This window comes from Nannobrachium achirus (genome assembly GCF_963921795.1).
Source record: "Nannobrachium achirus genome assembly, chromosome: 22".
Lineage (NCBI taxonomy): Eukaryota > Metazoa > Chordata > Actinopteri > Myctophiformes > Myctophidae > Nannobrachium > Nannobrachium achirus.
Window position 1 is genome coordinate 35942845 of NC_137829.1, and position 16166 is coordinate 35959010.

General features: G+C 43.0%; 2 protein-coding genes across 2 annotated transcripts in view; both read left to right on the forward strand.

Moving 5' to 3' along the window:
* The first annotated feature begins 283 nt into the window (after nucleotides 1-283).
* acmsd (aminocarboxymuconate semialdehyde decarboxylase) lies at nucleotides 284-15469 on the forward strand. The gene is given in 11 exon segments (XM_080753714.1): nucleotides 284-463; nucleotides 6980-7024; nucleotides 8965-9061; nucleotides 9777-9826; nucleotides 10988-11049; nucleotides 11051-11222; nucleotides 11933-12026; nucleotides 13663-13758; nucleotides 14129-14301; nucleotides 14686-14784; nucleotides 15268-15469. Coding segments are annotated over 11 exon segments (1008 nt in total). The 5' UTR covers nucleotides 284-406; the 3' UTR covers nucleotides 15331-15469.
* Nucleotides 1496-16166, forward strand: part of LOC308308322 (metallo-beta-lactamase domain-containing protein 1-like) — a 403236-nt gene continuing 388565 nt past the window's right edge. Inside the window, exon 1 of the mRNA XM_080753715.1 lies at nucleotides 1496-5948. Within this exon, the coding sequence (XP_080609841.1) occupies nucleotides 4021-4671 (651 nt within the window). The 5' untranslated portion in view covers nucleotides 1496-4020 and the 3' untranslated portion in view covers nucleotides 4672-5948. The remainder of the gene's footprint in view (nucleotides 5949-16166) is intronic.

The window sequence follows — 16166 nt, forward strand, 5'->3', positions numbered from 1 at the left end:
TTTTTAATTTATTGAAAATGGCTTAATATTTCCCCCTATAAATGCTATGCCCAAATAGGGACGTCAGCAGAGGCGTCAATTGGGTATGGCAAGCTATGGCAGCTTTTACTTTTCATCATGCCCTTTGCTAAATGCCTTTTAAGCGCCATACCTTAGCTTTTGATGAACTGACGCCACTGGACGTCAGGGTTAAAGTGGATCTAGGTTGACGACAAAGCAAGCAGGCTGGATTTACTAGCCTGCATGTGCAGGTTGAAGGTGTATCTACATCGGATCAGTTCATTGGTTCGTGGCCGGGGACAGGGGACAGCCCCACACGTTTGTAAAGCTGTTTTGTCAGACTTTGTGTAAAACACCAGTAACAGAATCCACGTTCCCTTGAAGCCGGTAAAAAGAGATCAGCAGGATGAAGATTGACATACACAATCATATTTTACCAAAGGAGTGGCCCGATTTGAAGCAGGTAGGCACTGGAAGAGAATACACCCCCCAAAAATCAGAGTAGTCCTAGCTCCTATACCTAACGTTATTGCGAAACCGAAACGTGACGGCTGATGATGCGTCAACGTGCGTAAATACGCACACGATTAGTCGTTTTATGACAGCTATCTGTCAGACCTAATGTTGATTAAGATACGTTTTTCTGTCAAACCCTGTATTGCAGTGGTTCTCAAACATTTCATCGAGGACCCCCAAATTGACACTAATTAGCCCGCGGACCCCCATTTGAAAAGATATGCCAGGGACCCTCATTTTTACAGCAGCAGTGATTTTCAACCATTTTAATTTCAAGGACCGCCAGTTTGACAATGCATTAGGCTACGGACCCCCATTTAATGGTATTTGTATCTCTGGGAGTCTGGGACACCAATTTATATTGTTAGATCGAATACATGAAAGGTCGACCTAAAACAAAGTCGACCCAAAATTGTTTCCCAACGGGTCTGTGGCCTTAAAGCTATAGATGCAGAATAGACCGAAATCTAATCTTTGCTTCTGGGGGTCCCTGGAACAAAATATTTTGCGATAGGGGTCCATCCGCGGAACAAAATATTTTGAGATGCGGGTCCGCGGCCAAAAACACATTTTGGGGGTCCTTAACCACTGATAAGCACATTCTACAAATATCTTCTAAATCAACAGTTTTCTGAAAATAAACCTATGTTGCTATAATTTTTTCCTCAAACCTTGTCATGTCAAGGACCCCCAGCATGATATGTATTTGTCCACAGACCCCCATCGCAAAATATGTTGTTCCAGGGACCCCCAGAAGCAAAGATTTGATTTTTGTCTATTCTGCATCTAGCTTAAGGCCACAGACCCGTTGGGAAACGAGATTGGGTCGGCTTTTCCTGTTACCATTAGATCAAAGTTAATTTAACTCTGAGAGTGTATGTGTGGTTCGATTTGTACACATACCCATAAGGGTCCACTGTTCCCAAGTATCAGCTGGGGACCCCCTGGAACTCCCTCAAGGACCCCTGGGGGTCCCTGGACCCCACTCAATGCTGTATATAGGCCTTCTACTACTGTCTGCATTCATCATTGTGTATCATCATGCAACAACAACATTACACCAATACACCTTGAGTCAGTGGCAAGAAACAGTGTAATAATTTCCCTTTGCGTGTCAGAGAGAAGTTGAATAGACTATGGTAAGGTCCACCCCATAAATCTGTGTTCTCTCTTGCTGGTTAAACTTTAATCAGTGGCTGGCACCGACCTTGCTGTGCTGTCGCGTCTGTGTCAATATGAATGCAAGGCTTTAGCTAATGATTGGCCAAGTTCAGTTTACTGGTGGAGTGGTGGAGAGGGAGTTCGTCTTGTTCCCTCGCCCCCATCAGGCTTGATCCATTCTCTTTTTTTTTGCCAGGGACCCCCATTGACTTTCATTAGGCCATGATAGAACCATGTTATAAAAGTATTCTGTTGGAACACTGATGAATGAATTTGAAGCATTATCTGAACAGTCACAAATTTTGTTTTGTTATTATTTCAAGTGAATTCAATTATATTGATATTAAACGACTCCTCATTTGTCTGGGCAATCCCTCTCAAGGCGGACCCCTGAGGGTTCCCAGATTCCAAAACCACTGAGGTAATCCACCTTGATTCGTTATCTGTGGACACTGAGTATGATCATATCTAGAAGATGGTTAGAAGATGGTTCAGAATTTTTTATTATTTTCCTTCAAAACTGTTGTCTCAATCTAGTCTCAATGACTGAGGCAAAACCTATTGAAGACATAAAATATATTTGTATTTTTGTCTTTATATGGAGTTGGAACAACTGAAGATCGGGAGGTGTGGCCAAGCTGAGGACAATCAACTACCCCTAACCAGCCACTGGCAACTCCACCCATGCCATTGCCACCCCGTGCCAACCACTCACCTATCTCCTATCAAGCCGACAACTCCTCCTCTACCATTCACTGTGGTATAAAAACCCAACTTGAAAAAATGGCGGCGTGCATAGTTTCCAGTAACCCACCCTCCCTCCCTACCTCAATCCTCTCTACAGGTTCCAGGTGGGGTCTCTCTAATCCTTCAGCACATGACGCGTGCTCTTGACCTCTAAGCCAAAGTACCTGGGTCTGCGACCCCCGGAACCTCCCTCCTCATGCCTGCCATCCCCCTTCCATGCTCCTGGCCATCGAAGCTGCACACTTCACGCTTGCGTGTGGGGATGACCTTCGATGATCATGCCAGCACCCAAATGCCATTCTCGTGCCCATGGCCATCTAAGCTGCACACACCATGCTTGCATGGTGCGTGACCTTAGATTACCACGCTGGCACCCCCATGTCATCCCAGCCCTGATGACCTAGCCGGCACCTACGTCATTCATGCCCCGATGACCGTGCCGTCTCCCCCATGCTGCTCGGGCGTCTTAGCCATCTAAGCCGCACACAGCACGCTTGCATGTTGTGATGTCCTTAGATGACTATTTCGCACTCAGCATTATGGCAATTTATGCTGCACGTCCCATGCCTCGCATGTGATGCGCCCATAAACGACCATACACCAAAAGCTAAATGTTGATTGTGCCCTTGGCCATCTAAGCTGCACACTGCACGCTTTCGTGTAGTGCTGACCTTAGATCAGGGGTTCTCAACCTTTTCAGGTTGCGACCCCCAAAATAATCATATTTTAACTGGGGACCCCCCCACCCTACGAGCACTAAGAGTTGAGGAATTCCAGTATAACACGGTTCTATAATTCAATTTCTGCCTCTAATATTTGACAATTTGGCCATGTTTAATTTGTCATTTCAGAGGTATTAAAAAGTCCTTAAATTGTCACTTTTTAGAAATGTGCAGATAACCTCAATACACTTAAACCTTATGCTGGTTTGTTTACTGTTGAATAGAAAACAGTGTTGCACATTAAGCTAATCATCTGGGGACCCCCCAAATTCACAGGTTGAGAACCACTCACTGCCTTAGATGACCATTAGCACTCTGCATTCTTGGCCATTTATGTCACACACGTCCATAAACGACCATACACCAAAACCTAAATGTTGTTCGTGCCCTTGGCCATCTAAGCTGCACACTACACGTGTGACCTTAGATGACCATATTGATGATGTCACTCTTGCCCACATAATAGGGCGGCATCCTGAGCACATCAGTGTTTTCAGGCATGCGCGGCAACCGGTTGTGTTGTGAGTGAGGTCAGACCAGAGCTCTGCTCAGCATGTATAAGAGTTGAAATCTTCCCAGACTAAGGTCCGATGTTCTGATTTTACATACTCCAAATATCAGTCGGGCCATGAAGACCTCTACTGCCAAACCACCATAAATGGACAGATCCCCTCAGAATCCTTCCAGGAAATCACCAGAATTGTAACCAGCCAGGAGCAAGGAGACACAGACGAACCAATGTATGACAGTCATCAAAGGTTTACCAAGACTTTAACTCAACCAGGAGAAGTGTTGTTGTCCATTACTCACGCACGAGCACTGCACGTTGCTTATTCATTTATGTCTGGAGTTATTTTTATGTCTATTATTGTGAATGATAATGGAGGCGGAACCTAAACGTACCGCCCTGACAGAGGAGCAGCTGGACATCGCCGGTCAGCCGTACTCCGTGTCGGTCCTCAAGGTGGGCTACTGCACGCCACAGCCCGACGGGACGTTCCGGGCGGACGGCACCATCTCCCTCGTAACGGGACCCTCCAGGACGGTGCTGGTGGACACCGGGGGGCCCTGGGACCGAGACCTCCTCCTCCACAAGCTGAAGGAGAGAGGCCTGGAGCCGGCAGACGTGCACTGGGTGGTGGGGACCCACGGCCACTCGGACCACGTCGGGAACCTGGGTCTCTTCCAGTCGGCCACGGTGGCCGTGAGCTGTGACATCAGCAAAGGCGACCGGTACCTTCCCAACCAGCTGGCGCAGGGGCGGCCTTATCACATCGACGAGCACGTGTCTCTCGTCCCCACGCCGGGTCACACAGGACGGGACGTCAGCGTGCAGGTGACGGGAACCTCCATGGGCACGGTGCTGGTTGCCGGGGACCTGTTTGAGTGCTGCGATGACGAGGACAGCTGGCGCGAGCTGAGCGAGAGCCCCGCAGTTCAGGAGGTCCACCGACGGGTGGCGCTGCGCACCGCCGACGTCATCATACCTGGACACGGACTCCCATTCAGGGTCCATAGGAGCTGAGGTCAATATTTAACTCAAAGCCCTTTCGACTCCCCCTGAAGCATTTTTCAACTCTATTCCGTGTAACCAGTAAGACTCCCTAATCGGGAGATCATCAGGTCGCATGTTTGCAGAAATTGGCCTTAGCAACCTCATGGTGGCGCTAGAAGAGGGGCATGTGAGAAATCAGGGGCGGAGGTTGTGGTTTGCCAGCCAAGGATTGTGTGTGCAAAGTTTGGTATGGATAGGGGCAACGGTGCCGGAGATAAGAGTAGGGACAAAAGTGTGACGTGACTGATTAAGAGCTTCTGCTAAATGCCTAAATTGTACATTGTAAGTGAAGACACATCAGCTGACTTATAAGAAAACTCACATCTGTAAACAGTGTGACAAGAGTTTTAGTCAGTTAGGTGACCTGAAGATTCACCAGCGTATCCACACTCAAGAAAAACATTTTCACTGTAAACATTGTGACAAGACTTCTAGTCGGTTACTGCATATGGAATTAAGATTCACCAGCGTATCCACACTGGAGAAAACATTTTCACTGTAAATTGTGTGACAAGAGTTCCAATCAGTTAGGTGACCTGAAGGGACACCTGTCAGCCCACACTGGAGAAAAACCTTTCCACTGTGAGACAAGAGTTTTAGTCGGTTATATGAACTTAAGATTCACCAGCGTATCCACACAGGAGAAAAACATTTGTGACGAGAGTTTCAGTCAGTTGGGTGACCTAAAGATTCACCAGCGTATCCACACAGAAGAAAAACCTATTCACTGTAAACAGTGTGACAAGTGTCTTCGTTTAGGTGTCCTGAAGAGTCACCAGCATATTCACACAGGAGACCTGCGTTGCACTGTACTTGATGAGTTATTTTTCCATCTACCCCAACTCTCTCTCAACTCTCTCTCACAATAGCAGATCTACAGATCTACATGTAGGTCATCTATCTTTGGTGAACGTTCCCCCCAGAATAGGGATGCTGGGGCTCAAGTGCTTAAACAAGTATCAAGTATTACGTTATTTTCAGTCTGTTCTAATGGAAACAGATATTGCTCCGTGATATATTGTATTTTAGGTGGAAAAACCTCTAGTTTAACCCATTTAGGCCTAGAATTATTGACTGCTTTAACCAGTGAAAAATAGCAGATATACAAGCTCACAGCGCGGCACCGAGTGCCGCGCTGCGAGCTTGTAGATCTGCTATTTTTGAAAAAGTCGTGAAAATGTGTGCAAATCTTTGAATATATGTATTTTCAAAGCGAACGTCTGTAACTCAAATTTTGCTTCTGGGTGGTCCCTGGAACTAGATATTTTGAGATGGGGGTCCATGGCCAAATATATATCATGTTGGGGGTCCTTCACATGAAAAGGTTTGAGCACCACTGACATAGTAGTCTCTCAAGAACAGACTAACTGAGCTCCAGTTAAGTGAAAAGGACCTTTTCTTTGACGATGGCTGGCCAGATTGCTGACATAGAAACATAGGTTTTTTCCAAAAATCTTAGAAGGATTCAAAAGACACTTATATAATCGGGTCAAAATTCTAATTTTCACGATTTTTCAAAAATAGCAGATCTACAAGCTCGCAGCGCGGCACTCGGTGCCGCGCTGTGAGCTTGTATATCTGCTATTTTTCAATATTTAAAGCATAAAATATTGCGTCATAATGTGTTCAGGCCTAAATAAATAAACTAGCAGACCTTAAACGACAACAGATATACATTAGTTCCATTGAAAGCTCAGGACCTACAATCCACTTTGCATTCTTCTCGACTCCAAACAAAGCGCACAGTTACCGTATAATCATCTGTGAGGATATGAGATGGGGATTCTCTGACATCATTGCACACATACAAATGATTTGAGGGCTCATCTGTATGCATACCAGTCGACTTTTCAACAGATCTCCTTCTTGCTAAGAGTGGGATTATGGATAGTGCTTAAGGATGAATATTAAACCTCCTCTCTCAAGTTCCCTGATCAGTGCAGAAAGTAGCCTGTAGGTAGTACTGTATATGGATGAATTATCCCTCAATGAATATGGGATATGACAGTTATAGCCATCATTCAACAGCAAGGCCAACTGGAGCTTGCCGGGATATTGGGGTAATCTAGTGGTTAATGCAGTAAAGCAGACATTCCTTACAAAACCTTCAGGGGTCTATGTTGAATTTGGTGAAATGGAGACGGTCTAGGTGCACATCTTCTTCTAAACAGCTGAGTTAAAGTTTACTGAGCCATGTTTTAAATCTAAGCTGTAGTCCAAAAGACTAAATAAAAGCCTGTACTTTTGTTAAAACTAAATCTCTGGTTGTGTGTTTCAGAGGTACGGCTATGGTGGGTTTGTTCAGCTTCACCATCATTGCAAGGTAAGTCTTGATGTAACGTTATTTAACAATGTGTGTAAAATCTGTGTGTGTCTCTGTGTGTGTGTGTGTGTGTGTGTGTGCGCGTGCGCGTGCGTGCGTGCGTGCGTGTGTGTGTGTGTTATATTGCGTCACATCCATGCGTGCATGCACACTGACGCAAGCACTTGCACACCGTATGCAATTGCATGACGTGTGGTACGTGAGCAGACTCGGCAGGTAGCTAGCTCCACCTCACCCTGTCAGCCTGGTTCTCACTGTGGGAACAGCTGCAGGACACAGCGTGCAGTTACTGGATCAGCAATGATTCACTCCGAACTGGGCTGCAACCAGGGGTGTCGCACCAAATTCTGGGCCCTGGGTAAAAGGATTCACTGCGGGCCCCCCATGAATGTTCTTCATACGGGGAGGGAATTTAACCCATTGATTGATTGATTGATTATTTTATCAGACAAAAATGGAGAACAGTACAAGTATAGTCAATACAATTGAAATTTAGTACAGTACAAGTACAGTTAAACACCCTGCCTAAAAGGAACATCTCAAATAAGACTTTTTTTTTTACGTTGAAAGCCCTCTGTAATTAATTCAAGGACATAATAAATATCAAGCAAAGAAAACATTCAATAATATTGCAGTTATAAAAACACTATATGTACAGGATTGGGGAAACAAGGGGGGTAAGGGGGAGTGAACACATTATTATGCATTATTGTGTGCTTTAACTATTGAAAAATAGCAGATCTACAAGCTCACAACACGGCGCCGAGTGCCACGCTGTGAGCTTGTAGATCTGCTATTATAGCAGATCTACAAGCTCGCAGCATGGCACTTGGTGTCGCGCTGTGAGCTTGTAGATCTGCAATTTCTTTCCCCTTGTGATGCCCCTGGCTGCAACAGAACAGAACACAAGCAAATACACTGGGCTCAGGCATCTGCTGAGGCAGTGCAACTTTTTCCATCAGTCACTGGACTTTTGGCATGATCTATCTAAGCATAAGGACATATATTTATATACACGACAGTGACGACACACAACAGGACTGCGGTAAAAATAGCCTCTGACACAAAGACCTGGGCATTACAAAACCCTGATACTGATAAAAACATGACCCAGATTTGATCTAGACAGCCTGGGCTCAAAGACACTTTTGATTATGCTCAATATTGGGTTTTTCCCAATCTACTTGTACTGTATGTGTAATTATATGAGCCTTGAGGCCCTATCTAGATACAGGTTTTACCTACAGTTAGTTTTTAATTGCAGCTTAAACTGAAATTAAGGTGGGAATTTATTATTCACTTCATGTTCACCTTGTGTCAGAGAAACATTAATCAGCCTTCTACTGCCATCATGTGGCTGTAGATAGATGTTGAGAGAGTTGAGAGAAAAAGCCATGAAAGCTTATCCACTTGCAAGTTGCAACAATGAAATGATAAAAGGTCCCAGAATGTTCTTTCTTTCCTCTTTTGTTTCTTTGAGTAAATTGACGTCCAGTTGTCGATTGGGCCTCTCTGTGGTGAGTTTGCATGTTCTCCCCGTGTCTCCTTGGGCATAGGCCCTCACACAAAAACATGCAGTAGTCCTGGTTTCTATACTACCCCTAGCCAGCCGGGTGCTCCCCAATGTCCCCTGGCGCGGCAGGGGGAGAAAACCAGGACTACAGATTAGGTAGTCACCGGGTGAGAAAAATGGGTTGCAAAAATCGTGGGATAAAAAACATTTAAAAAAGAAAAATGACGTCCAGTATGATTACATACTACCGTAACCTTTGCATTGCTGCCACCATCTGGCGGAGTCAGGTTAATTACATACCACAACCACGCAAGGCAGAGTTGGCAGACCCTCACAGTGCCACAGGAGCAATTCTCAACATGCAGGCTTTTACCAGTGTATCTAGTAGTCTATGTGGATGGTGTCACAGATGTCTCTTGTATTTCAGGGTGAAGCACAGATGATGAAGGATGGAAAACTTTTCAGAGTGATCCAAGAAAACTGCTGGGATGCAAACGCGCGGATACGGGACATGGATCAATATGGTAGGTGTGACCACCTCAGATCCCAACCCAGGTCTTTTGCATGGGAAAACAAAACAAATCTAGCGCTCACCCAAAGGAGGATCCTCCCTTGGCCAAGGGAGATATTAGGCTGCTAGTAATCAGTCAGGCCTATTGACAATCGTCTTCCTACTGTCTTGTGTCTCTCTATGCCAGGGGTGGGCAACTTTGATGATGAAGATGGCCACTATATTTTCACACTCACTCCAGAGGGCCACAATGCAAATACAGTCAAACATAGCAAGAATAGCTCAAAACGTTCTGAGCTTGTAGATATGCTATTTTTGCTATTTTTTAATTGTAATCCTGAATTATGTTTGTCTATTTTTAATTGGAATCCTGAAAATATTTCATTTCAAATGTTATCTATGTTAACATTATGAACTTAAATACAAATACACTGGGCATAAAACAGACTAGTACTAGTCACTAAGCTACTAATATAGACTGAAGTAAGTCATGTTTGCATGTTTGGAATTGTAACACCTGAAGTCTATCAGTTTTCCGATATTAACCTGCGGGCCGCATTAAGTGAAGGGGCCACCAGTTGCCCATGTATGCTCTATGCTATCTCCTTCTCAGCCTCTTGAGATCTGCTCTAATAAAGTGAAAAAATAACAAAGCCATGAACAATACGTGAACACTAGGCCTACATCTTTTTGTACAAACATATGAGTGTTTGTTTTTTTGCATCCAGGGGTTACAGTTCAAGCGCTTTCCACTGTTCCTGTGATGTTCAGTTACTGGGTAAGACCACATCTCAGTCTGCAAAGTTGACTTGTTTGTTTGTCGTCATCTGTCAGTTTGCACGCGCTGTTGCTCAGCAGGAGGCTAGCCATCTACAGAGGGCCAGTCTGTGTGCGTGTGTGTGTGTGTGTGTGTGTGTGTGTGTGTGTGTGTGTGTGTGTGTGTGTGTGTGTGTGTGTGTGTGTGTGTGTGTGTGTGTGTGTGTGTGTGTGTGTGTGTGTGTGTGCATGTGCATGTGCGTGTGCGTGTGTGTGCGTGTGTGTTTGACTGGCTGTCTGTCTGTGTATCTGGAGCTAATCTCGCAAACTGCCATAATGTACTGCGTTCGGCTGTGTGTATGTGTGTATGTAGGTATGTATGTAGGTATGTCGGTGTCTGTGTGTGTTTAAGCCCGTAGCCCAATTGGGGACGAGCATCTCTGGCAACGTCATCATTAACAGTACAGGCAATGAGTGAACAGTATTCCTGGTGATGCCAGTGATGATGTCATTGGCATTGGCATATATCATAATATATCAAGGTTTTTGCCAGACCCATGAAATGGGTAGGCCTACATAAGCAAATGTCGGTCTGTCCCTTTTCTATATAAAGGGTATATATGATGATGACATGATGATGACATGCCTACAAAAGGCATGATGTCATAAATGATGATGACAGACAGGGGGTCTGGCACAACCAGGTTGACCTGGTCTAGTTTTGTAAGCGGTGATGCCAGTGGTGAGCTTTGTACGTGAGGCGCAAGTTGGCACCTCGACAGAGTGCATTTCTAGTTTTATATGTTTTGATATATTTCACTTTAATTTTATAATGTAAGTCAATGGGGCTTGGATCGGGCTGAAACCTTCCCAAATTTGGAGTCATACAGATACATCATAGAATAGATATACCATAGACAACTGATGTCACATCTTTCATGATTCCCCCTCCCAGACACGTCCACTTGGATTTAAGATTAACTGGCTAGAAGTATGTTACTACTGGGTCACTGTGACTTCACAATACTGTTCAAAAAAAATGTTCATTAAATTCCTTCATAGACTAATTACACATATCTATTCTAGACTATATGAGTTCTCTGAACAGACATGGATGTAAGCCACTGGTTGGCAGAGGCATACAACCGCGGTTCAGTATTTCTAACATATTATCTGATTACAGGCCAAACCCCAGGACACACTGGATCTCTGTGTCCTCCTGAATGATGACTTGGCCCAGACGGTGCGGCCACCCCAGGAGATTTGTGGGTCTTGGCACTCTGCCCATGCAGGCCCCTGACCTGGCCGTGCAGGAGATGAGGCGCTGCGTGAAGGAGCTGGGCTTCCCTGGTGTGCAGATTGGCTCCCATATCAATGACTGGGAACTCAACGCCCCTGAACTCTACCCTGTCTATGCTGTGAGACATGTATTCTGTAATTATATACTGTATGCTTCCTCTAAGCCAGGGGTCTTTAACAGGGGATCTTTGAGTGATAGGTTTTTTCTCCTTTTTTATATTATACTATAATATATACTAGGATATATACTATTATAGTGTATATCTATATATCCATATTCTGTGAACTTTAGCCAAAAAAGAGCTTGTAGATCGGCTATTTTTGGCAAAGAGCTTTGGTGTAGAGGGGAAAAAGAGCAGACTAAGTACAGAGTTAAAGGTCAAGTTTATTAAGTATTGACGGTTCAAGTAGTTAAATATCTGAAAACACAAATTGACATGAATCCAAAATACACTGATGATTGTGCTGTCAAACGATATATGGAATCTATGATAAGGTTGTGGGGGTCCCTGCTTCATCTCTCTCTCTCAACTAAGGGGTCCTTGGACTGAAAATGAAAAATACCCCTGCTCTAAGCCCCCCCACCCCACCCCCATGGAGCACAAGGCGGTAATATTGCACTGAGATGAATGAAATGTGCCTGCAGCCAGGTTTTGAAGGTAGCTACTGTAATAGGCTGCGCTGTACTTAATGTATGCTATATGCTCTTATTCCATTCCTCTGTGACTACAGTACAGAGGGCATTCTTGCTCACGGAACAGCCCTAACCATTGGTTATACCAGATTGCGTGTATTGTGTACTGTAATGTGCAATATGTCTTCTGTGTAGGCAGCAGAGGAGCTGAACTGTTCCTTATTCGTCCACCCCTGGGACATGCAGACAGATGGGAGGATGGCTAAGTATTGGCTGCCCTGGCTGGTGGGTGAGTAAGGGGGGGAGGGGTAAGAGCAGGTATCGAATATGTCGCCGAGACCAGTCGATGTGCAATACAATACCCAATACAATGCCATTTCCTAGACGGAGCATGTGTTGGGATGCATTTTTTATTTACCCTGCATAATTAGAGAAAATGGAGAAGGATTATGCTGTGTACACCAGATTACCCATTATGTTTCTTGAAAATGTGCACTAAAACAGCGAGGCATATACTCTACACCAGGGGTCTTCAACGTTTTCAGTCCAAGGACCCCTTATAGTAAGGGAAAGTTAGCCTCATGCTGCACCAATCTGGGAACTAAATCATTCCAATATCTTTCTTCACGGATGTGTTCATAAAGGGGTCTACTATCACCTCTGAACTTTCTCAATCACAACTCCCTCTGGAAAACGTTGTGGGAGCCAATCAAAGTTGGGGGTATCGGTATAATCGGGATACCCTGAGCCTGGGATTAAAGATAAAACATGGCCAATATGAGCGTTTGAGGTGTGTAATTATGGTATTGTTGGGCTGCTGAATCCATTCCAACTATTCATTTTCAGTTAAAATGACTCCTTGGCCATAAAATAGGCCCAATTGGCTAAGGCTTAGCCAATCATGTCATTCAAGTTCACCTGTGTCCTGTTAGTCCCTATGTTTTAAACCCTGTGTTTGAGTGTTCCTTGTCAGATTGTATCATGTTATCCTGTGTGTCATGATGTGTGCTTACCCACCTGATCTTGAATACTTTTAATGAATTCAAACCCTACTCCAACCATTTTTTTATTGCCAATATTATATGTCTCATGGACATACAAAAGTAAGCGTGGCCTATTTTATGGCCAAGGAGTAATTTTTACTGATAACTAATGGTAGGAATGGATTCAGCAGCCCCAAAATACCCTAATTACACATCTCATACGCTAATATTGAAAATATTTTAATTTTTCCCCCTTTAATCCCAGGCCCTCGGGATACCCCCAACTTTAATTGGCTCCCACAAAGTTTCCAGAGGGAGTTGTGATTAAGAAAGTTCAGAGGTGATAGTAGACACCTTTATGAACACATCTGTGAAGAAAGATATTGGAAATGATTTAGTTCCCAGATTGGTCCAGCATGAGGCTAACTTTCCCTCACTATTAGTTGAGAGAGAGAGACGAAGCAAGGACAGCACAATCATCTGTGTATTTTAAATTCTTGAACCGTCAATACTTAATAAACTTGAACTTTCACTCTGTACTTAGTCTGCTCTTTTTCCCCTCTACACCAAAGCGCTTTGCCGAAAATAGCCGATCTACAAGCTCTCATGAGATTGTAGATCTGCCCCCGGATATAGTCATGACTTGCTTGGGTTCAAGTGGTTAATGCCATAATGCTCATTTTACAATTTAGACATGCTAGCAATTTAGCAAATATGCTATTGTATTTTAAGTTAAACATAAGTTCATTAAAGTCCATCAATTTTGTTCTACCTTTTCATACTTCCTGAAGGCAAAACTACTTGCTAACAAGCCTTTACATCAATTACAATCCACAATTTGGGCAGAAGGTAGAAGTGAGCCCTAGTCAGAAAATGATAAGCTAAATTGTCACCATATTGTACATGCAGAGTAAAAACAACTATTGCATTTTGTGTTTCAAGGTATGCCCTCAGAGACGACCATGGCTATTTGCTCGATGATATTTGGAGGTGTTTTTGAGAGATTTCCTAAACTGAAGGTCTGCTTTGCTCATGGAGGTAAAGTATATAGACAGACCATGAAGACCAAACAATCACAAAAGGACAATGCAAGTCATTTTCACACTTCTGTTCTGCGATTTGACAATTTGCAGATCCGTAAATTGAACAATACAAGATGTGTAACCTATAAAATATAATAAAATAAAACAAATATTTTCCATGCTTGTTAATGGCAAAAATAATTTCAGTTACATTATCAATAACGTATTTAGATCATTTTTATAATCTTTTGGAAAATAATGAAATCCTACATAATTGTCAAGTGGACTCTTTGTGTTTTTGTACAAATGTAATCAAATTGGCCAGTAAGTTTATTTATTTTACTGTGTATGTGATCCCTGATGCTTGTTTATTTGTCTGTTCCCAGGAGGTTCTTTCCCATTCACCGTAGGCAGAATTGAACACGGACACAAAGTTCGTCCTGACTTGTGTGCTGTGGACAATAAGATCAGCCCACGGAAATACCTTGGCTCTTTCTACACCGACTCCCTAGTTCATGACCCCGTTGCCCTTAAGCTGCTCATTGATATTATTGGAAAAGTGAGCTGATTGTGTTTATTATTATTTATTTTTGTAAAAAAAAATGAATATAGTAGATCTATAAGCACACAACGTGAAATATCGAGACATGCTGTGGGCTTGTAGAGATCACCTATTTTGACTATATTTTTTGAGCGGTGGTCACACCGTCTCCTTAGCGTGACTGTGTGTGTAGCTACACTGCCATTCAGAAGTTTGGACACAGCTTTCTTATTCAATGTGTCAAGAAGCTGTGTCCAAACTTTTGACTGGTAGTGTAATGTTAGTTTGTTTGTCTGCATGAATTTCCGTAGCATGGGCTGCTCACTTCCACCGCTCACTTCAAACTTGGTTTGATTTTATTATTACAAAATTAAATGCAAATGTACGTTATTCTGTGTTTAGGATAAAGTGATGCTGGGAACAGATTACCCATTCCCCTTGGGTGAGCTACAGCCTGGAACATTGATTGAGTCCATGAATGAGTTTGACGAGACCATGAAGGTACAGTCATGGTTTGAATATACGATGAGTTTACAATGATACCATTTTAGTTTGACTAGACAATAGACCCAACAGCATATATATTTGTCATATATATATATATACACAAGCCCCAACATGTAGGTAATACTGCAGGCCTTAGTATTTACAGAACGTACTATACTATGCCCTGATTGTGGTCCCCTAGAATTTATCAGTGTAGACCAACCACTTAAGCCCTATATAGTATTCTGTTCTTCATTGCCATTAATAGAAAATAGCAATCGGTCATTTGAAGATTTCACCTACTACTGTATTATGACTTGCCCAAATAGAGACTTTAGGTTGAAAATTGCTAATGGATTTCCTTAGCTAACCCTCGAAAGGCCTATAAACAAGGTTCCACACTTGCCTTAGGAATGAAGTACATGACAGATCTTATTTCATAGGCTTTTATGTTAATAATAACCCATTAATTATGCCCTGTGCACGTTTGCTTTACAGGATAAACTACTCGCCGGGAACGCATTGGAGTTTTTGGGTCTCAACAGAGAACAATTTGAGTAATAGACCTATAACAATCATAACAGCTGAATTTCTAAATGTTTCACATATAACTTCAAATAGAATATGTTTTTAAAGTATCTTGGAAGCCTATGTAAGTAATTTTGTGTTCTAATATCACTGTTTCAAATAAACATTTTACTCTAAATGAATGTCCTAATTGTTTGATTGATTGAATACTTTATTTGTCAAAAATGTAAACAGCACGTACAGTAGGTACAGTAAAATACTTAAGCTAAAAGGATAACACAAACACTTCCTGGGAATTGTTTCCATTGTGGATGTGTATATTAGAACTAGTTTAATGCCTGTTAACAGTAACTTAGTCTCTCGATTACAGACTTCCGCATTGCTGCAAAGGGAAAAGAGCGACCGAACTTTTCCTAGACGATGGCTAGCCAGATTGACAGTAACTTTACAACTTTTGTATAGGGAAAAGAACAAACAATATTGGCTTAGGCTACATACTACTCAGCCAAGCATTTAGAGAATATCTTCTTCAGGCTCATGTCAAAACATCTTTGTCAGGTCATCAAACCTGACGAAGATGTATTGACATCGAAACGTTGTCACTTTATTTGCCTGCTCCCTGTTCGAAGTGAAGCGGTGAACTTTTATTCTATGTGTTCTAGAGTTATGAACTCTGTGATCTATACATTCTTTATATTCTGAATGAATTAATGATTTTATCTGGAGGGCCGAATTGTCATGTGAAGCTTGACCAATCCTCAAAGTATCCAATCATCAGACCGGGACGGACACTACACACATACGTACGTGTGTACATATATGGACATGAGGTGACAGACATTTTGTTTTTGATAAAACCTGTTCATTCT